We start from the raw sequence: 24010 nt of genomic DNA on the forward strand, positions 1-24010 counted from the left end.
ATCTCCTTGACAATGTCTTTTGGATGGAATGCATTTTGCAGTTTGAGGTTTTCTGGTCATGTACAGTGTATTTTCTTACTTTCTTTCTTTGCTACTATGATGCTCTCTCTATCCCACCCTATTCCCCCCCACTCCCCCGCCACCTTCAGCTGGAAAATGCACAGTTTATTGATTTCATGTGCACCACCTCCCACTGAGCTTTTTTTAGACAATGAATCATGACAGATCTCACCTATACAAACTGATTGGCAGAGCCAGAGCAAGATACAACTGTGATGTGCATGCAAGACTATAAAGCAGCACAACCAGTTCTTCCTCACATGACCCACCTTTTCACTTCCATCTCTCACGAAAAGGAACATTACTAGGCATTTCTGATAACATGGAAACTGCACAACACAGAAACCCACAAGCTAGTTGTTAGTGCCAAATAAGGTATTTCTTGCAGTGGTAGTAGTACAGATCCACCAACATAACAGTGCACAAAAAACTACTGTCCTTGTTGAAATTAAGACGTAATTAGCCTTGGTGGTTACAGGACCAACCTATTATTTCTGAATGACACAGCATTTGATGATGTGTTTATATGTAGTACCTCTACATGATTTTGTTTAAGCTTGCTAGCTGAGCCATTGTTAATAGCACACAGCTTTGTGTGGGGAAGATAGGTCCTTACTGATAAATTTTCAAGTGACAGTAGGACAGATCCACCAGCTGCACCCTAACAGCTCTGAAGGAAAGGTGTCAGGCACAGCTGGTCCCCATTCACCAGGTGAACAATTTTACAGAGTCCATGTTTCTTCCATCAAACTTACACTCAAGTTACTCCTTGGCTCCAAGACCAATGTCACTTTTGCTTCCCCTTCCTGGCTGATGTTGCTCAGGTAGAACAACTGCTCTCCCATCATCTTCTCTCTAATCATCTTGTGCACCGCATAGAGCCGGAAACGAATGCCATGGCTGCTTAACTCCTCTGGCTCCAGCTTACTGAAGGTAATTTTATCCTTGAACACGGGGATCGGTCCCCTCTGAACACTTGTCTTACCCCTCTGTTTCTTGCTAGGCATCAGCACTGTGTGCACTTGCCAGGTGTTCACTCCACTGCGGTCTTTGTCTGGGATATCCCTTGCTTCTAAGACAGTAACTACTAACTTTTGACTTGAGGCTTTATAGTTGAAGAGGATGTCTAGATCACCACATTTACAGATGGGCTCATGAGCACTATGATGAGCTGGTACGCTGTGCACTTCAGTATGTTCCTGCAAAGAGAAGGAAGAAGTAAAAGCCCCACTGAAGTTCAACTGCTTCTGTGATCCCAATTCTATTTAAAAGAAATTGTTCTCCTCACTTGCGCTTGCAAGTGTAGGCAGTTGCTCTGCAAAATAAGGATCCCACTGTTTCTAGAAAAACCAGGGATAGTTAATTGCCTGATTTTGTGTACTATTCCTCATACAATCTAGTAAGCAATAGCACTTGTTGAAGCATTTCCAAAGAAAAGTTTCATCAATATTTAAACGTTTTGCAGGAGACTTAATTCAGCAAAAATTCTAGAAAAAACTAAAAAACAAAACAAAACACCCCTCAGTTTTGAGATATTAATAATTAATCCTGAGACATTTAGGTTTAGTTTGATTAAAACCCCCCCAACTATTACTTCGAATATACACTGGAATTCTTTCAAAACTGAACTTTTTTCCATTACCAAAATCAAACAATTCAGTCAAATCTGCTAACTTTTTGGATATTTTGTTCTGCTGGAAATTAAAACAAAAATTAAGCACTGCATTTGAGTTGAAGGGAGGGGAAATCAAGATGCCAGAATTTCTTGCAGAATAGAAATTCCATTTCTAGATGCTGCCTTATAATTCAATAGTTTTTCTATAGCTAAAGCAATGATAACCAAGAAAAACAGTCTGATTAAATACATATTTACTCTTTATTCTCTTTTTGAATCTCCCCAAAAAAAAGCATCTGTTCCTTCAGTTTGAATACTAATACATTTGGAATAAAAATTCAAAATAAACAATCAAAACATGCTGAAACCAATTCACACACAATCTTTTATCTACTTTTAAAACAAAAACCATCTTGATAAAACAAGATAAAAAACACGGGTGCTCACCTTACCTTTTGATGAGTAGGCGTGTGCATTTCTGTTCAAAAGTACTTTTTTATTTTAGAGCTAGAATGTGCTTCATGTGATAAAGTGGTTGCTATAGTGATCAATGACTTGTATTTAAACATGAGTATACACTGTACTAGGGAAAGATTTTCAGTTAATAGCCAGAAGGTGAATTAAGGCCTGTCACTAGCAGTCTGAGTCACCCTCCTCCTCAAACATTTATCTTCTTTCACATTTCAAGTAACACTTCTTTTTAACATCTTATTGTTTAGAGTACAGATCAGGAATCTTATTGTTAAAGAGTACAGACGATGGGCAGCAGGACTTCTGACATAATTCCCTTCAAAAGTGTCTAGGGTGGCATGTCTTTCAAACAAGACCTTGGACAAACCTCAAAAATTTTATCTACTTGCTGTCAATCTACTTTTTGAGAGCTCAGATTCATCTGCCATGATGTGCAATGCTCCAGCTTTTCATATATGCTTAAGATTCATACATATGAATGCAAAAGTCCATGCATGCATATTAGTGATGGAGACCTGCTGCCATATGACTTGAGGAAGCGATATCCAGTGAAGAAAAATCACTGCTTTGATAGCACACAAAATTACTTGGTTGCCCATAAAAATGCCTTTCTGCATGAACAGCAAGCTGCAAAGACAAAAATGCAAGGCAGGCCAGCTTGCCTGGAGAGAATGTGATGTTATGTAAATGCTAAGTGCTGCTGTGTAGCTGTCAAGTTATTTCTGTCTGGCTGATGAAATAATATCTAAGAAGGAAACGTAATGGGATTGCACTTGACTCATGTTCCACATGTTCATCCCTCCCCACTTTCATCTGTGCATTTGCTATTGAGGAGATGGAATCAAAGCACATGTAAGAACTGCTGCTAAAGTGAGGAGATAACTCTGCCTGCAGTATAACTTTGCTTTCATCAACATGCCTGAGCTGGAGAATGCAAATTCATCATAAACCCACAGGTACAAAGATTGAAGAGCACTTTCCTGCCCCAACAGGGCTGAGTATCTCATCTCCTGGCAGCATGTAGAGTAGACTGAAGATGAGCTATCATCTGTTTTTTGACAGGACAACTAGAAAGAATCTGGATTTCAGGAAATTTCGGTATGTGCTACTATAGTTCTGGCCACATCCACTGCAGAGAAAACTGCACGAACTGGAGGCAGAGACGGAAAGAGAAATGACAGGTTTTCATCACATGAAGCTTACAGATGCTCTATCATCTTTCTGTGGAAGTCATTAACAGAATTCCCCTCAGTTTTCAGAGCTGGGCTGGGGCTGTCCTTTCATGAACGTATCAGTTATACAGACACTTAAACTGGAATACAAGGAAAGTATGGGTTTTAGGTATGTCATCCAATTTTCTTTCTTCCGCTTTTCTCAGCACAGCTGTTGAGAGGTCAAGCCAAGTATACAGATGGATACTGTATGTCTAACCCAGTTGTCCAGTACAGCCAATATCCACTTCACTAGGTAAAATAAGTAAATACCTACCAGAGGAAACTGAGAGAGTTTCATGGACAAAGCTTAAAATAGTACTTGTGGTTGCACTGCAGGGGCATAAAATTACCATTTTTTTTTTCTAAAGAGAGATCCTTTGAGTGGAGCATAACAGTGCTTGGACATTTCTGGCATGTCAGAACATTTAGTTCCTGCATTAAAGTCCTTCATTAATCCACACAATACCTTTGGATGAGAAGCTGCTTGTAGTACATAAACTGGGACTTAGTCATACCTGCCCCTTGATGCTATAATCATTCTTTGCATTTCTAAAATGTAGATACCAGGAGCAAAACAAGAAATGTATTCCAAAGAAATGCAAGAGGACACTGGAGACATTTCAGCACATGTAAACCATGGCAATGTACATCAAATGTGGAAAAGGACAAATGAGCCTCAGAAGGGCAGACAAACAGTGCGTGTCAGAGGCATACAGCAAAGAGAGGGCAGGGCTGCCAATGCACGGAGTTCCCATGCATAGCGTAGTATTTTGGGGAACTGGATTGTAAAGCAAACCAAAATCTGTTCAAAACTCCTCTTAGGGCTGCAGCATATGCATCAGGAACTGCTTTCCATCTCTTTAACTTGCTGCAGGCAGCATGCTCCGAGGAAAAGAACCTTTCCCTCAAAGCCTTGTTGCTCAGAGTTTGATGGCAGTATTCATTCCACAGCTGAAGAACAGTCCCATATAACTCAGGCTGAAGATGCGACCTTTTTGCTGTTCTTTTAATATATCTGATGCAGGCTGATTTTTTTTTATTTTTTTTTTAAGAAATTTAATCCTGTGGTAAAGTAATAATGAAAACCCACACATGACACTGAAAAAAATATGAGAGAAAAGGGAGATGCTAAATCATCAGGTGTTTACAATGCCTTAAAATCTGTAATGTTTTCTTAAGTCTTCAAATTAAAGGTGCAGAGCTAAGGAAAAGCAGAGGAGCTCCAACCTCAGGCTCTCTTCTTCCCTGGAAGAAGATTCCTAGGAAGGATGCCTAGTATCAATGGGGACCAGAGTTTTGATCACTCGGCTAAGTCATGGGCCACCCTCACCAGCTGCCTTCAGCTTTCCAGATGCTTCCACTGCCTAAGCCATAGAAACTACCTGGAAAAAGAGACACAGATCTGACCCAGTGACCACACACCAGGTCCCTAGACACGCACCCTGCATATACAGCCAGTAAGAAAACCCTGGGCCACTACAGAGTGCTCCTTGCTAAACGATAGTAAATGCTGTCAGGTATCTAATGGCTCCGATTTCAATTCAGAGATTGCAGTCATAAATCAAGCAATAAAACAGCTTCTCTGAATGAGCAGCAAGAGGTAAAATACCAGAAAAAGGGAAAACATGTAGAGAGAAGCATATGTTCATGCACACATGCACAGGGAAGTACCATTATCTTATTCTGCGCTGACCAATTTTTCACTTCATTTCTTCTCTAATATTTTTTGGACCCCAATACTCTTTGAAAGCTTACACTGTGTGTAATACATGACAATTCATCATACCTTGGGGCTCCAAGGCGATGAGCTGTCAGTAGCATCATTTACTTCAAATCCCTGGTTGGTATCCACTTCCAAACGTCCTTCTGTGGCTTGCCGCCTAATGCCATCAGCAATACTGGACTCCATCCTAGGCTCTTTACTCTGCCCTGTGCCCCTACTCTCGGTTGTTGCTCTTGAATCAACAGATAAATGGTCATCTTCACCATAGGATAGGTTGTCTTGGTAACTCAGTTGGCTTAGTCCATCCAGACCTAATAATTTTCAAAAGAAAATAATTTCAGAGGGATTAGAAGAAATTCTTCTCTCTCCACATCCCAAAAAGTGCTTCTCTCTCTTTTCCTTTCTTTTGCACTTACCTCCAGTGTATGCAAGACAGTTTCTACCTCTGCGTACTGCAGCACTGAACTTATAAAACACCATAGCCTGTATAAATCACCCAATGGAGTGGACATGGCTGCTTCTCACCCCATCCTGAACTGAGAAACCATCTGCCTTTACTTGAAGAAGTTAACCAACAAATGTAATTATCAATTGAGTTTTTGGGATATTGAAGTGCCTTGGGGCTGCCTTGCAGCCCCAAAGCAACTGTTTCCATAAAAACACAGGTCAGACAAAAACCAGAAAAGCACAGCACAGGCCTGATGAACAGGTATCAGCAATTTGCTTCCATGCAGGAGGATAAGTAGGAGGAAACGTAGGAGTTAGCATTGCCCCAAGTGGGTGGTGCTGGTGAAGAAAGGAGTTTCTTAACAGGGTGCCACCACAACCCATTCCCAGGAACTTGGGAGCACATGAGCAGTCCACAAGCCAACTAGGAATCTCCAAATCCCATACTGGGGCTAAATTGTCTAAAGAGAGACTGAGGGGAGATGTATTCCCTCATTTCCTGCCTGCTTTCATTAGTTAAAAGTCATCTGATCCTAGACACTTCCTCCATGGGCTAAAGTAAGGTTTATCAATGAGAACAAAATAGTTTTCTCTGGTTAGAGTACAGTATCATCTTTCCCATAGAAATCCCTATTGTGAACACAGAGCATTTACTTGAAGGTATCAGCGAGAGCTCTCTGTGACAGATAATTACAGAGTGACACATGTGCAGGGACATAGATGGAAAAAAAAATCATGATTTGACCTTGAACGTGTTCTGCAAGAACTTTCAGAAGAAAAACAGGGACATTCCTTCTCCTTATGCATCTGATGCCAGGCCTTGCTTTTGCTTTGTCTCCCCTTCTTTCAAATAAGCAAGGAGCAGTTACAGTGAAAGCAAATAAGTTGTGCTCCCAGACTGCTGACGATAGTAATGAAAACAGAATGCCTTCCTTTGCAAACACAGCTATTTGGGGTTTAAAGATTTCACAGAGTGGTTGAGATTGGAAGGAAACTCTGGAGGTCATCTTGTCCACCCCAACCCAAGCAGGGCCACCTGCTTGCTTGTCCTCAAACCTGCAGGTTTGTTCTCAAGAAGGTCATCACTACAGAACAATCATATTTTTCAAATTTGGTCTCCAACTCTAATCTTTAAAAATAATATTAATTACTGTGTTTAACAGAAAATTAGTCATTTGCTTTGGTTAAGATGAATCCATGTTTTCATTCCCAGCCTGATAAATGATACAGGAAACCTGGTGACAACTGTCACAGAGAAAGCTGAGGTACTCAACAACTTTTTTGCCTCAATTTTCACTGGTAATTGCTTGTTCCATATCTATCGAGTCCCTGAATCTCAAGGCAGGGACTGGAGGAATGAAGTCCTACCCATCACAGAAGATGATCAGGTTTGAGATCCTCTGAGGGACCTGAACATATGCAAGTCATAGAATAGAATCATAGAACAGTTAGGGTTGGAAAGTACCTCAAGATCATCCAGTTCCAACCCCCCCGGCTCGGGCAGGGACACCCCACACTAAACCATGTTACTCAAGGCTCTGTCCAACCTGGCCTTGAACACCGCCAAGGATGGAGCATTCACAACTTCCCTGGGCAACCCATTCCAGTGCCTCACCACCATAACAGTAAAGAACTTCCTCCTTATATCCAATCTAAACTTCCCCTGTTTAAGTTTGAACCCGTTACCCCTTGTCCTATCACTACAGTCGCTAATAAAGAGTCCCTCCCCAGCATCCCTATAGCCCTGCTTCAGATACCGGAAGGCTGCTATGAGGTCTCCACGCAGCCTTCTCTTCTCCAGGCTGAACAACTGCTGAGAAAGCTCCAACTTTCTCAGCCTGTCTTCATACAGGAGGTGCTCCAGTCCCCTGATCATCCTCGTGGCCCTCCTCTGGACTTGTTCCAACAGTTCCATGTCCTTTTTATGTTGAGGACACCAGAACTGCACACAATACTCCAAGTGAGGTCTCACGAGAGCAGAGTAGAGGGGCAGGATCACCTCCTTTGACCTGCTGATCACGCTCCTCTTGATGCAGCCCAGGATATGGTTGGCTTTCTGGGCTGCGAGCGCACACTGAAGCCGGCTCATGTTCATTTTCTCATCGACCAACACCCCCAAGTCCTTCTCTGCAGGGCTGCTCTGAATCTCTTCACTGCCCAACCTGTAGCTGTGCCTGGGATTGCTCCGACCCAGGTGTAGGACCATGGTTAAACATCATAAGGTTGGCATCAGCCCATCTCACAAGCGTGTCGAGGTCCCTCTGGATGGCATCCCTTCCCTCCGGCGTATCAACCGAACCACACAGCTTGGTGTCATCGGCAAACTTGCTGAGGGCGCGCTCAATCCCACTGTCCATGTCACCGACAAAGATGTTGAACAAGACCGGTTCCAACACCGATCCCTGAAGGACACCGCTCATTACTGGTCTCCAGCTGGACATTGAGCCATTGACCACAACTCTTTGCATGCGGCAAAGTCCATGGGACCTGGTGAGATTCATCCCAGGGTTCTGAGGGAACTGGTTGATGTAGTTGCTAAGCTGCTCTCCATTATACTTGAAAAGTCATGCGAGTGAGGTGAAGACACCCAGCGACCAAAAAAAGGGAAACTTCACACTCATTCTTTAAAAGGGTAAAAAGGAGGACCCTGGGAACTACCAGTCAGCCTCATCTTTGTGCCCAGTAGGGTCATGGAACAGGTCTTTCCTGGAAGATGTCCAGGAATACGGATGACAGAAAGGTGACTAGACACAGCCAATATGGCATCACAGAGGGCAAACCCTACCTGAATAATCTGGTGGCCACCTGTGCTGGACTGACTGCATTGGTGGATAAGAGAAGACCAAAAGGTGTCATCCAACTTAACTTCTGTAATGCTTTGACATGGCCCCACACAATATCCTCAATATCCAATCAGAGATCAGTGAAAGTGGTGTACCTCAGGGGTCTATACTGAGACTGGTACTGATCAGTATCTTTACTAATGACATAGAGGGACTGAGTGCACCTTCAACAAGTTTGCAGATAACATTAAGCTGAGTGGCACACTTGATACACCTGAGGGAAGGAATGCCATCCAGAGGTACTTTGACAGGCATTAGAAGTGGGCCAATATCAACCTCATGAAGTTCAACAAGGCCAAGTACAAAATCCCACATATGGGTCAGTATCAGTACAGTACAGACTGGAGGATGAAGGGATTAAGAACAGCCCTGCAGAAACCTCAGCAGTAAATATAATGCTTCTGATTCATACCTGCTCCACAAAAAAAGAAGGGGAAAAAAACCAAACCAAAACAAAACAAAAAACCCAAACAAACAAACAAAAACCCCAATGCCCCCAACCCAAAACAACAACAAAGGGAATGGGGATTATACACAGGAAACGTTTCCTGGAAGTGTGCAGGAATCCCTGCCCCCCTTGACTGCTCTTTCAATTTAACAGCTCAGAGATTAGGAGAATAACTTTATTCCCTTTTTTCAACTACGAATATTCTCACATCCTCCCTCCCAGTAAAATGCATCAAGCATGGGCACTTCAACAGAGAAGTCTGAGAGCACCTCACAGCTTTGTAATTATGTGTACATATCACATATGTAATTATGGTCCTCTTCTGAGACATGGGAGATGATCCTTCAGGAGGAAAAAGGAATCCAAATTCAGATCTCCCTGTGCTCTTCTCACTTCCTTCTGAAATGCAAAGCCCACCTCTTCTCCTCCTCATGCTCCCCTGGCAGACCTAGTACTGAAACCAAGAGCCCTCATTGTCTCAACACTGCCGTGAGCTGAAACTCTTGAGTAAGGGCTGAAAGCAATTTGATTTTTTTTGTATTACTCCCATTCTTCTCTACAAAATCAGAAAATAGAAAGAAGTAAACACAAGAATGTAAGCAAGAAATAAAATAACAGAAATGTCACAAATTTACTGAGACTGAATGGGTACAGGCACTCCTTAAGGCATTTAATTAGCAAGCCAATGTCTAATACACATTTTAAACAGCAGGTCATCCATCAAAGCACACACCACACAGCAGGCTTTCAGAATAAAATGCTACTGTAGTAAGAAATTATCCTCACACAATTGTCTTGTGGTTTTGACTCCTGCTGGGATAATATCTAGATCAATAATAGAGGAATTTACAAAAAATACATTAAAGCCATAAAAGGCTATTCATAACAGGAGAACTCCAGAAATATATTAATAGAGCAAGCCATCTCCCTAAGACTTGGGCACAAAATGCATTAGGAAAGCAAATGTAGTATTCAGGGAAAGGAACAGAAAAGGTGATTCAACAAAACCATTCAGTGAAACAGTCTTTTTCTTTAAATTTAAAGTAATTTGGTAAGACATGATCACTTACAAATATCAGTATTATAGGATCATTACAGGTAATAACCCAACTATACAGACTAGAACAACTACACCTCTCCAATTACATCCATTCTAACATTATATTCACCAAAAAAATGGTGAAAACAAAAGTTCTTCATGTAAAGGAAAAGGTCAGAGCAGTAAAATGCCTGTAATTTACCTGAGAGATCTTTAAGGAATAAAATGTCAAATGTCTTATGAATACCTGACATGAATAAACAGTACAGTGTCAGGAATATACATTGAGACAGCATTATCTAACTATTTCAAATTTAATTAGCCAAAAGTCCCCACAGACCAATAGCAGTCAACTCTAAAATTAAGGGTAGATAGTACTTTATACTAAAAGACTGTGATTTGATTTTTTTTTTTTCAGTCCTGCCTCCCAACCTTTCCCTGTCACACGTGTCCACAGGCCAGGAAGGAGGCAAGGGGAATACTGAGGAACAGAAATCACCAATAAATCAGAAAAGTCTGCATTCAGGGTTGGAGAACTGGCTATGAAGAAACTGAAGAAAACGATGAACATCACCTCCAAACAGAACACAAAGGCACTGGCACATGGAAGCATCTCTCCAAAGACACAAGAAAGCTCAGCACATCAAACACTGAAAATCAGGCTGAAAAATGTCCCCTCACATGTGCAGGTAAGTGGCCTGGTTAACCTACAGTATCTTTCTTCTTTTTCAGTGATACACGATCTCTTAGTTCTATGAAGAGTTACAATGGGCCAAAGAAAAGTCCTGAGAGGCCTCATCACTTCCTAAAACACACTGACAGAGTTAAAAGATGGAGTGCAATAGATCTTGTTAAATAAACACCACACAGTTCATTGACCAGCAAGAGACACTGAGATGAACAGTTCCATGTATGCCTATTACCTGTGCTGACCAAGGTGATGTTTGCTTCGTGGATTGCAGTGAATCACTGTGCTTTTACAAGAAAAAGTAAGTCTTTCGTTTATGATTTTCCAAAATGAAAGAAATTTGATCCTTTCTTCTAGACTGTATGGAAACTGTACATAAACACATGCTGAAAGTTAAAAGCCTGTTTAAATATGTATCAGAGGAGGGAAGGATTTCAGTATGGATCTAGGTACTTCTGGAGTTGAAATCCTCCTACCTACTAACAGTGATTTTCAAATCTCTTTTCCTGAAAGACAGTAACAGCAGCAGAGAGATGAGTCTGTGGGACTGAGGCATATTTGTCCTCATGCAGCACTAATCCTCTGGCCTGGTTTTTGGTACAGTCCCAGCTCCAAATCACTGTATGTTATGCCATCACTATATGCTCCCTTATACTGAACCAAATCAGATGCAGGGAGACAGAATAGTGCTCCTGCCCCTGGATATTTTTGAGATTAGCCATCAAAAAGTGATAAAAAACTTCCTTGAAGAGCCTCAAAGGAGCAGAATTATTATCTAATTACAATAAATCTAAACAAAAATGCCTTGTAAATTTTAGGGGTTAAAGAGAAAAAGGATCTTAAATTTCAAGTGACATTTTGCAATCAGGCCAAGATTGTTTAATTTACCACATGCTGGGTAATGCCTGAGAAGACTCTATGTTTCCAGAACTAAAATAGGCTCTTTATTAACAGGGTGATTTGCAGAGAGGCTGTGGGCAGAGCTGGCATTCAAACCATTCAGCTCCCCAAGAGCATCCTCCAAACACTTCCTTCCTGCAGTGAGCACTCCTCTTTCCAAGCTCTATTCAGCTTACTACAGAGGTTGTTAAGAGGCGAAAGTTAAAGCTAAATGAGTCCGAAGAGCAGACTGCCATGACACTGATAACAGGAACAGAGGGTCAAGGAAAATCTCATGTAAGAAAATCTCATGATGTGAGAAAACTTTGCCGTATGCCAAGGCTGAGTGGGAGAGAAGCTATTCAGGGCTCTCCGAGATGCTCAACTTCACTGCATGCCTAAATTTGTTACAAAGTTCTGATTCTGTGAGAAAACTACCAGCTACATGAGAAAAAGGCCTGGTAAGAGAACACAAGGAGAAGTCTTGGGCAGAGCCCAAAGAAGGTCTGAAAGTGCCAGGAGCCTTGGCATTTTTGAAAGATCCTTCATCCCTCCCACCCAGAAAGGACCAGAGGGCATGCTCAACTGAAACAGTGTTTGATAAACCCTAAGGGCACAATGATGGCTTTATACCCACATACCTGTCTGTGTTTTGTGATCACGCTAGGGGCCAAAATGGACTCTCACACAAATGGAGTTCTTAGACCAGCAACTGGAGCAGCAGGCTGTGGGGTTATCTAGGATTTACCCCAACCATTCAGCTTTTCTCCCAAACATATCTTATCGGCAGCCGTGGGTGTGTGCAACTATTGCTGTACACCCAGTAACAGCAGCTCTACATGCCTCAAGTCTCTCTGGGTTTGAAGGAGACCCAACATACACAAGGATTAGTTAGTTCATAGGCACTTGTTCATAACGAAGGATCTAATCTTGACCTTATTTAAGAACGAGGCAGAGAATCGAACGTCTTAGTAGAAGTAAGTGTCAACATCTGGTTTCATCTAGTTTCTGAACACCTATTTCACAATATCAATATTACCTCTGAAAAGAAAATTAAGAGGAACTCTGCACCATATTATGTCAGAAGAGTTCAATGGAGAGCCATCTTTTAAAAAGATCGCTCTAATCAGATGGTGCAATAAAATCAAGCAATTACATTTCAAAATTAAAACATCCTACAGAATTAGAAACAAAGGGCACTTTCATGACTCTTCCCTCTAATAACTTCTCCAGATTTTAGAATGTGTTCAGGCCAATTTTCTAAGTAGCTATGTTTTTAAATGCATTTCATCTCTGTTTGTATAAAAGAGTCATTACATTAGTCCATATAAGATCATAAAAGTCTTCCCTTCTGTGCCATAAATTTTAGTTTCTGCCATTGCCTGACATTTGGCGTATGTGCTGACAAATGATACAGTTCACCTTGTGTTTGAAAAGCTGTTACAAAAGGAGACATTCGACTTCTGCTAAAAGGCTTGCTAAAGAAATTACTTAGGTGGCACAGATCAAAAATAATTAGAACAAAGTCCTGCAGTCTTTACTCTGGCAAAATTTGTGATAAAATCCATGAAAATCCCAGTTGATTAGGAGACAGAATTCAAAAGCCATATACAGTTAATGGAAAGATCTTTATAGACTTCAGCAGGACATGGATCCAGACTTTTCCCTCTAAGCATTTTAGAAACGAGCTGCAGGTAACCAATAAGGAAACCAAGTAAGACAGAAAGCAAGATTCAGGACCTGCTCTCCACAACAAAAGAACCTCTCCATGTTGAGGCTTTGGAGTCTTAGACTCCAACTTCTTAAACCTTATTGCATGCAAACAATACCTTTGCATTCGGATACCTATGTACCATACTCCTCATGTCTGGAGAGCAAATGGCTGAATTTGGGTCTATGGTCCACCCCTGCTGGTGTTGCTTTTCCAGATACTTCTGATCAAAAACTTTGTTAGCATGACACAGAGATATCAAACTGCTTAACCACCTCATCATCACTGCCTGGAGATTCTGTCTGTTCTTCATCCTCCCTGTAATTGTTTACTGGCAAAAAAATCACAACTTGGGCTTTAGACTGTCTGCTGCCCTTAGCCAAGAAGCCAGAAGACACAGGACATTCCTAGCTCTCAGAAGGACCTTCCAGGAAGGAAAAGGGGATCAAGGGTTCAGGCAGGATTTGGGAACGAACTTGAGAATCACCTGCTTCTTCAAACCTCTGCAAAGACTGTGAATTTCATATTGTATCAGCAACACATGTATTATTAGACCTCGCCCAACTCTGCATGTGACTATTGGGTTTTTATTAAGGTGTTTGACAGAGTAGAACACTAAGACACAACACAGAGAACCACTTGTAAAATCATTAGCATGTGCAAAGACTAAGTAGTAAGCAAAGTACTTGAAAGCTTTTTCATGTTTCCAGGCCTCTGCAGTTCCTGCTAAGGTGGAGAGGGAACTTCTTTTGTGCAGAAAAAGTAACTCAGACATAACCTGCTCTGGGTTAATACCAGGAACACATAATTACAGTACTTGGCTAACAGGCATTGCTGACTCCATCTGCCAGCAGCAGAGGAACTCAGGAGACCAATGTAAATTATAACCTTTAAAAGTGAAGATACGCATTTGAGCATGTCCCTGTGAGTGCCCTTCCCCTCCTGCTACCAACACGTGCTTTGAATATGAGATGACTGCACCCTCATTAGTGCGTGAATATCCGCCAGATGGGTGAAGGAGGGTTCAATACATACTATATATACTTGGCTTTGCTTTATCAGGATGAAAACGCAGAGGCATTTTGCTGTTCTCCCTGCCATCAGCATCAAGGAAGCACAACAGCAGGACATTTTGATCCACTGACAACACAGAGGAAGGAGCAGTGGGGACAAAGGGCAGTTGGTGTGTACATGCATGTTTGTGTGTGAACAAGCCATCTGTCGAGTGTGGTTGGTGCACTGCCTGCTCTTGAGCATGGAGTGTACGATATGGTTGCCAAGACTCACTTCGATAATCACTATGGTAAACCCAAGCAGCTGAAATAAGGGACATTGCAGACAAATGGGTGGAGGGCAGCTTTCTCAGTGACACTGCCTGATTTGTGAGGGAAAGCATGCTTTTTCACCTCAAATCTCACACCAGCCATACAGCTAGAGGTGGGGAAACTGGATCTTGATTTTACACGCTGTGTTAGGTCTATTAAAAATCTGTAGTATAAACTTAATGACAACTGCTGTCACTGCTCCATAAATTTATCTGCTGCTGCACAGAAGACAGCACTCAGCTCTGCAGGCAGAGAGGACAAAGCAAGGAAGCTGGCAGCACCAGAGCAAACTGCTCCCACAACCAGCCCAGCAGGAGCTGGCTTCTTCCACGCTGCCACGCTGGTAGACTTGACCCTGGTAGATTTGCCACAGTTAGACAATAAGTTTGCTGTTCCTTCTAGAAAATTGTTCTCAACTGGAGGAAAAAGCTAACAGTTCCTAACTTTTAGACATTAGTTTGTAAACGATTAGTGACCAGCTATCATAAAAATCTATTATTTTTATATAAGCTGTTAAAAAAAAATATTTTTATATAAGCTGTTAAAAAAAGTTTCTTTGAAATTTTTTTAAGTAAGAATTATTTCAATCTGTATCAACCCTATAGCCTAAATGTGCTATGAACTACTCAAATAAACCAATAGACACAAAACTCTTCAACCGTGTTGTCAGTTCAACATGAGCATCTACCTAAAGCTCATGCAACCTCTACAGAATCATTCTAAATGCTCAGCAAATGCTGTTAAGTTCTATTTATATGTGTAGAACTTTTGGCTATTTAGGATAAATAAAAATTATTCTACTTAAAATGAAGTCCACTTTTCACTCAAACAGCTTACCAAAAAATCCTGAGTAAAATACCATCCTTAGTAATTAAGCCACATCTTCCACCATCTTATAAAACAACCATAACACTATAAACCTGGGTATGTGGACATGAGGCTGTATACCTGATGTGCTTTAACGTAGTGTGCAGTTCTGGTTATTACAAGAAATTTCGCAAAGGCCATGTGGATGAGCACTCCTGGACTGCTCCTGTGAGGACAACCCCCGGATGACCTGCATGCAACTCCCTGCAAAAGAGAGCAGAGCCCATTTTCTAAGACAGAATAGGAAAGGTGAAGGGATGGAGGGGAAGAGTTTGGCCTGGTTTGATATATTGTTGGACACTTGACTTTGATTTTAACTTTACCAACACCCAAAGCATGACTCCATCACTTGCTATAACACTGGATGCTATTTCTTACTGGCATCCAGGCAAATTAAATGGCGACACTGGACAATCTGTATCAAATGCTTGATATGTCTGCTGTTGAATCTCTGCCTGAGCAGCAGACAGCTCCATGTCAACTTAATACCTCTGTATTAATAAAACTAACTTTACCCAGGGGAGAGAAAAATGTTCACCATTCAAATATACAAGTGTCCTGATTAGGAAAGGACAAGGGGAAAACATTTTCTGTATCACCATGGAAACTGAAATAAAGGACCCATAATTACAATCTAAATTCTGGAAAGATAATGAATACATCTTGAGATCTGCAGATGTTGCATAGCATATACATATTTCTAGCAACTTCAACTCAATTACCCCTATGCAGCATCTGGTTTACAAATCAACTTCCCACCACTCATAAGGAGGCATGTGGGATTTTTTTTATCTGTAGAGGAGATAGTGGGGGAGGAAGGAGGGTGACCTCTTTTTCTTGAAAGATATTTCAAACTACCACTATTTATTCAGAAATCTCAAACACTCAATCAGTCACAAAGTAAGCTCACAGGCATCCAAACACACGAGGCTAAAATGCATAAAATAAATAATTCTCCACAGTGTTACCAAGTATAAAGAATAACTTATCATTTGTTCAAAGCTTATCCAAGAAAAAAAAGAAAAAAATAAAGAAAAAAATACATAGCATAGGTGTAAAATATAGATGTACTGCATGTGTCCTGTCTGCCTGCATGTCAAAAACCCAGCAATAACAAACAACAGTCATTTTGGCTGAACAATGAAAAGTTTGCAAATGCCAAGTCTCTGCTTTTCCTACACATTTAATGCTGCCCTTGTGTGCCCACTTTCTTCTTAAAGATTTTGATTCTGTTTCACAGAAGTCAGTGACAACATCTCCAAGCCCTGAAGGAAGCAGAAGTACTAAACAAAAAAAATCTATTTGACCATGTAACCAAAGACAGTATCAGTACCTCTATGCATAATGCATATACTTGGAGCATCCCAGGAGCACTCTGTGGTGTGTTCTTTGCTATTATAGAAGCAGTCACATAGGCCTGGCCTTAAAATTTTCATGATCAGGATGACAGAGAGAAACAGTGATCTGCAACAGCTCCCAAATCAGCAATACCCAGAATACCCAATGCACATAGAAAGAAAAGGGCTTTCCTTCTGAACAACTGTGTCGTGGTTTAAGCCCAGGCCGTAAATCAGAACCACGCAGTCTACTTCCCCCCCCCACTCCCCAGAGGGATGGGGAGGAGAATCGAAAGAATGTAACTCCCACGGGTTGAGATAAGAACAGTCCAGTAACTCAGGTATAACACAAACCACTACTGCTACCACCAATAATAATAATGATAAGCGAAATAACAAGGGAAGAAAATATGATACCGCTCGCCGGAAAAGAGCCCGACCGAAAAGAGGACGTGCCCTTCCGGGTAGCTCCCAGTTACATCCCCGGGCATGACGTGCTGTGGTATGGAATACCTCTTTGGCTAGTTTGGGCCAGGCGTCCTGTCCCTGCTTCCTCCCGGCCCCTCCTCCTCCCTGGAAGAGCATGAGACTCACAAAGTCCTTGGTCAGTCTAAACATCTGTGTTATCAGCTCTGTTCCGAGGCTGAAAGTCAAAAACACAGTGCTGCAACAGCTACTAAGAAGGAGAAAAACTGACTGCTACTGGTGAACCCAGGACAAACTGGAAAGGTCGGCTGCAAACAAGGGATTTGTTAAAGCTTCTCAGAAAAAAAGAAGAAACATTTTGTAAAGGAAACATGCAGCAACACATGTGGAGTTGCTACTACCAATTCCTATGCAACTACAGCTCTGATTTGCACTGTCTTCAATCTGGAATATTCTTGCTTTTGCTGTCAACCATCTGAACTGAAGTTCAGGCTGAAGTTCCAAGTAACATAACTACCCAATTTACAGTCTTGACTAAGGAAAACACCCTGTAGCTTCACACAAAATCCAAAACATCCATCTATACCACAAATGTATTTAAAATTGATGAAGAAAGCGATGTGATACAGTAAATCCATACTTCTACACATGCCATTATGGACAAAGAGACTGTGCACAGTGACCGTGCATCATTGACTAACATGGACTGGTCATCTCCTAACAAAGAAAAGGCTATCTTCAGCTGGGCTTTCTCCTTGCACCCTGTGTGGTGCAAAACCCTATGTGGTTTTTTCAGTTTCTGGTAGATAAACCAACCGGGGAACCATTTGGTACCCAGTCTTAAAGGTAAGGTCCATCTGATGAGTGTCAACTGACAACGTCCTCCTTACGCAACATGCCAATCCCTACCTGTTAATCTGTTCTCACCCCATAACCAAACCAACTGGGAAGCTCTCAGAGGCGAACACATTTGGGTGTCTAGGTGCAGGCAGAGAGAATCACAACTTGGCACCTTTCATACCAGGGGAGTTTTCCAACAAAATTTAAAAAGTCAAAGAGTATTTGGAAGCAAGACATTATTTGCCTCTGGCCATCAAGCATCTCTATAGCCAAACAATACAGCACTCAGAGTAATAAACTCCAATTCTGCACACTGCTGTGCAAAGAAATAGAGAACTGCCCACAGAAAACAGCATGAAAATCAACATATTTTCCTGTTGCTTTTTTCCTACTCCCAGATTTGGATTTCAAAAACAGGAACATGGGATTCAGCTTCAAACTGACTCTCACTTTGCCACCTAAGGTTCTTCCTTAGCTAAAGGAAATGGCAGCCAAGAAGCAGAAGCACAATCATCCCTGATTTTACCAGTCACCTACTTTGCATTTTACGTGTGGAGTAAGATTGAGTCAGGCTTCATTTATGCTACTGGGATTTATCAGCATAGGTACAAAATATGTGGAAAAGTGGAAGAAAAAAGAAATTACACACTGTAGGAGACACTGGTAAGCCAGGAAATCCCCTGGTGTGGATGCAGTTACATACCTTTGCCAGCACAGGTTAGGTTGCTTGAAGAAAACATGCAGCTGCAGAAACAGAAAAGCACTTCCTGTCAGCAGATGCTGTGTCTAAGCTGGAGACACTGCAGGATGCAGTGTATGCTCTGGGGTGTGGGACTGTAAAATCATAGAATCATAGACTAGTTACAGTTGGAGACGACCTTAAGATCATCTAGTTCCAACCCCCCTGCCATGGGCAGGGACACCTCACACTAAACCATGCCACCCAAGGCCTCATCCAACCTGGCCTTGAACACCACCAGGGATGGAGCAGTCACAGCTTCCCTGGGCAACCCATTCCAGCGCCTCACCACCCTCTCAGTAAAGAATTTCTTCCTTATATCCAATCTAAACTTCCCCTGTTTAAGTTTGAACCCGTTAGCCCTTGTCCTATCACTACAGTCCCTGATGAAGAGTCCCTCCCCAGCATCCCTACAGCCCCCTTTCAGATACTGGAAGGCTGCTATGAGGTCTCCCCAGAGCCTTCTCTTCTCCAGGCTGAACAGCCCCAACTTTCTCAGCCTGTCTTCATACGGGAGGTGCTCCAGTCCCCTGATCATCCTCGTGGCCCTCCTCTGGACTTGTTCCAACAGTTCCATGTCCTTTTTATGTTGAGGACACCAGAACTGCACACAATACTCCAAGTGAGGTCACGAGAGCAGAGGGGCAGGAGCACCTCCTTCGACCTGCTGGTCACACTCCTTTTGATGCAGCCCAGGATACGGTTGGCTTTCTGGGCTGCGAGCGCACACTGAAGCCGGCTCATGTTAATTTTCTCATCGACCAACACCCCCAAGTCCTTCTCTGCAGGGCTGCTCTGAATCTCTTCACTGCCCAATCTGTAGCCATGTCTTGGATTGCTTCGACCCAGGTGTAGGACCTTGCACTTGGCATGGTTAAACTTCATCAGGTTGGCATCAGCTCACCTCACAAGCGTGTCGAGGTCCCTCTGGATGGCATTCCTTTCCTCCAGAGTATCAGCTGAACCACACAGCTTGGTGTCATCAGCAAAATGCTCATGGCTTTGGAAAACGAACAAACTGCTGGATCCCAATGGCTGATGAGTTAGAAAACACTGTACTTTTCTTTCAACAAAAAATAACTCTCACTTTTTAAGCATTATATTTATGACAGTTTTCCTGGTAGCTTTTGTACTACAATAGGGTCCCAATCAATCGCCTCTTCTACTTCTTTGCTTGGCTTGGATACAAACTTCTTCTAATGAAAAGGAGCTACTTCGAAGCCCTCTCCACTACATTTAAGGAAGTTTCTCTGAATTGGCACTAGCTTCTTAGACAGGCAAAGTTCAGGTTGGATATAATGAAGAAGTTCTTTACTGTGAGGGTGGTGAGGCAACGGAATGGGTTGCCCAGAGAAGTGGTAAATGCTCCATCCCTGGCAGTGTCCAAGGCCAGGTTGGACAGAGCCTTGGTTGACATGGTCTAGTGTGAGGTATCCCTGCCCATGGCAGGGAGGTTGGAACTAGATGATTTTAAAGTCCTTTCAAACCTAAACCATTCTTTGATTCTTCCAGAAAATGGCCTTCCACCTACCAGAAATCAAACTGGCCAAGGAAATGGTCAGGAAATCAGGGACACTGACTCTTGCTTCTCTTCAAAGCAGTTTCACTACCCCGCACTCACAACCTGCCAGACCCAGCATATGCATGCTGATTACACACCATTCATGAGCCCAACATTGTAACCATAAGTCTCTGCTGATTAACAAGGTGAAAACCAACTCCCTTGCAAGGATATTTGCCTGGGGTCGCTACGGATAACAACTGCATTGCAACAGGGCAGATATTTATTTTCCCACTGATTTTTCTAATTAAACTTTCTGTTTGCTACCAGAGGGTTGATTCACCACAGCCCACCTTCACCACTGCTGTAACACCACCGTTTCCATAGCACTCCTGGGAAAATCACAGATTTCAGCAGCAGCAGTGGGTGAGTGTGTAGTGCAACAAGATTCACATGTGTTCACGATCAAAGCTGTTACACAAAAGGGACAATCCTATCCTCCTTCCCTTCCCCTTGTTTCAGTTTTAGTAATTATGTGGCCAACTCGCCTGATTCAGTAGTACTAGGGAAGGGGCAGGTAACTCTCAGCTGAAGCAAAGAGCTGGTCCAGTTCATCACACAGTGGCATCCTTGTGAGGACAGACATGGAAAGTAGCACAACTGTGTGATCGGGCAAGTGCAATATATCTCAGCTGCAGTTTTACATCAGCTAATGACAATTGCAAAACTGGACCCTCAGGCCCAATGGTTTTATAGCTACATTATTTATGGCAATAAGTCTAGACCCCAAAACTGACCCTGCATAGCAGAAGTTCAGCAAACCTCAGTGCTCTCATTAATCCAAATTCAGGGCTTTCTCTCCAGCACCACCATTCTCATACTATTTGCTGGAAAATACTCCCACACAGATTATGCTGCTACATATAGACCATATGGGCTCCTCAGCCTGAGGAGAAAAAAATGCCTCCAAGCACCCAGCTTGTGTGGGCAAGCACTCATGACCAGTGCAATAAGTTTCCTCCAGGGATGCTTCATTTCACATGGATACTGAGCTCTCCAGACAGCGAAGCATTCACTTGAACATCAGGTAGGGTGGTGAAGCCATGAGATCATGAGCTATTATCAGGGTCACTGGAAGGGATTTTCTACAGATTTTGCTATGGACTGATTTAAAATTTAACCTAAGTCATTCATGTTGGTCTACAAATAGGTACTGATGAAGCCTCCCTAACTCCATCTGGGGAAACTGCAAGAGAATTACACAAACAGGATTTGCAGAGGTACAGCCCAACCACACCTTCCTCACCTACTTTACATTTTACATGTGGATTAAGGACCTGTCGGTCCTTGGAAGACTGACACAGCCCAACAGTACCATCAACTGTCTATAAAACTGCACACTTTTTCCTCTATGACTGTAATCCTCTTATTTCACTGCAGCCTTTCCCCTTAATTACTAAAACTTTCAGGAGTCTATGATGCCACTCAAAATGAAGACTGCTGCCAACAGGTCATTCCAACAGCCAAAAATCCGCTGGGCACAAGGAAGTCATATCTTATCTAGCAAGAGGTGAGGATCAACACCAGCTCATCTTTTGGCAGCGATCTCATCTCATGTAAGCTTACATTAGTAATTCTTGTGCAGTTAAGCAATGCAAAGATGCTAGGAGGAAACAAAGATGAATTATCCATGCTTCCAAAGGTCCTAATGGTCATTCCCTCCTGCAAGCATTTGCCTGCCATCATGGGTTTGCGTAAGTAGCGCTCTACAAAGTGGGCCAAGCTAGCAACACTAACAAAAATAAAATAAAATACAGTAAGTACTACTGTTTGTATCAGCACACTGAAATACTATGCTCCAGCTCTGCACAGGGTGCTCCTAGTATGCCTTCACGTAACCTCCACCACAACACAATGAGATCATTCACACCTGCCTCGTCTGTAGTAGGAGATGGAAGGTGAGGAGGCAGGGTTTCTAGGAGAGAGGCAGCACTTCCCAGATGCTGCCAAGATGCTGTTTATCAGTAAATGAAGCCTCTTGAGTCCCAAACAACCTTCCCAGAGGAAGATAGTGTTGCAATTGCCATATGGCGAGTGGGAAGAGGATGCCACTTAGCAAAAGTGGATCAGAAAATACATGCACAAACACACACGCTCAAACACACAATTTGTTCTGTAACTGCGTTGAATGGTAAAATCCATTTCTTCCTCACAAATACACCCTTCTCCACACAGCTTATGCAACCTTCTACACAGCAAGAGCAGATGACAAGTACTCCTGAACACAGCATTCTTCCTCACAGCCCCTAAAGACCTAGACACAAAGAAGCTCTGTCCATCAGACGAGGAAATTGATGAAAACCCAAACTACTGATCTCCTCTAAGCCTGCAAAGATACTGTGTCTAAAATCACTGAGTGAAGGTAAACAGCAGTGTTGACATGCCCAAGACAGAGCCCACAATGGCAGGACCTTTGTGTTTTCAACCACTCCTTGGTTTCATTCCCTCAGCTGTGAAGCTGGTATGCCACAATCCACCCTCCTTTCATGGTTATTGTGTACTCTCATCAGCACACACTTTGGCACCAGCAATGAAGATCTTTCATAATCTGAAACTTTGAAAAAACAGAATTGCAAAGGAGCACTTTAAATATAAAAAGAAACATGGTACCACCTTCACAAGGACAAAAGTCTGAGCACAAACACTTTCTGAGTGGTTCTGAATCTCTCAGAGAGAAAGCATTCAGTGCAAACTCACGTCTACACTTCATTTCAGAAAGCAGAGAACTCATACTGCTTTCTTCAGAGAGCAGATGCATATTTCCAGTCACGTTAGTGCTTTCTCCCACTTGAGCAGCCTGGAGTATTTTCTGTGAAGTGTTTTTGTCCACTGCCTGTCTTTGCTTTCCTTCACTTAGTCCTAGTGGTGCTATTGATTCAGTGCAGCCTCTTTAAATGTCCTGCTCTGAGTACAGGCCGTGATTTTTAGATGGCTACATTCCGGCTAGAACACGGGCTGGCTCTATAGCCAGACAGGTGACAAAATTTACAAACACCTGGGATCTTAACATGGACACTGGCCATCTATCTACTTTAGTCTTAGGTTCACAGAATCACAGAATCCCGAGGGTTGGAAGGGACCTCTAAAGATCATCTAGTCCAACCCCCCTGCAAGAGCAGGGTAACCTGGAGTACATCACACAGGAACTTGTCCAGGCGGGCCTTGAATATCTCCAACGTAGGAGACTCCACCCCCCCCCGGGCAACCTGTTCCAGTGCTCTGTCACTCTCACAGTAAAGAAGTTTTTCCTGATGTTCACATGGAACCTCTCATGCTCCAGTTTACACCCATTACCCCTTGTCCTATCACTGGACATCACTGAGAAAAACCTAGCTCCATCATCCCGACACTCACCCTTTACATATTTGTAAACATTCAGGCAGATGATTTAATTATCACACATGCAGCATCTTTTTGTTATGGGTATATTTTGCTATATGGGTTTATAGGACCTCATGAAAATTTCCTTTTTGCCTAGGAATTCCTGGCTGTAGGAAGGGTCATTTACTGAGGTCAGGAGTGCTCATATACAGCAGAAAGAATAATCTCCTCTACTACTGCAATTACTGGCAAAAAACAGTGACCTCTGTTAAGCTGGAGGCCAAGGTAAGCAAATGCAATAGTGCTTTCTAGTTTCAAAAACTCCCAGAGCATCAGAGGAGGCCTCCCCTTCCACATGTATTGAGGACTGCTATCTAGCCATCTGGATAAGATTCCTATTAGGATGTTAAAATTCTGAGTGTTCTAAGGTCGGACATAATTATTTTAGTGCAACTG

General features: G+C 42.5%; 1 protein-coding gene across 1 annotated transcript in view; it reads right to left on the bottom strand.

The window, feature by feature from the left end:
- Positions 1-24010, bottom strand: part of SYT16 (synaptotagmin 16) — a gene marked incomplete at both ends in the record, with an annotated part of 42969 nt that overhangs the window by 14057 nt on the left and 4902 nt on the right. Inside the window, 2 exons of the mRNA XM_080618445.1 lie at positions 816-1259; positions 5147-5394. Coding sequence (XP_080474571.1) covers positions 816-1259; positions 5147-5394 — 692 coding nt within the window. The remainder of the gene's footprint in view (positions 1-815; positions 1260-5146; positions 5395-24010) is intronic.

The sequence above is a fragment of the Psittacula echo genome (genome assembly GCF_963264785.1).
Source record: "Psittacula echo genome assembly, chromosome: 5".
Classification (NCBI taxonomy): Eukaryota; Metazoa; Chordata; class Aves; order Psittaciformes; family Psittacidae; genus Psittacula; species Psittacula echo.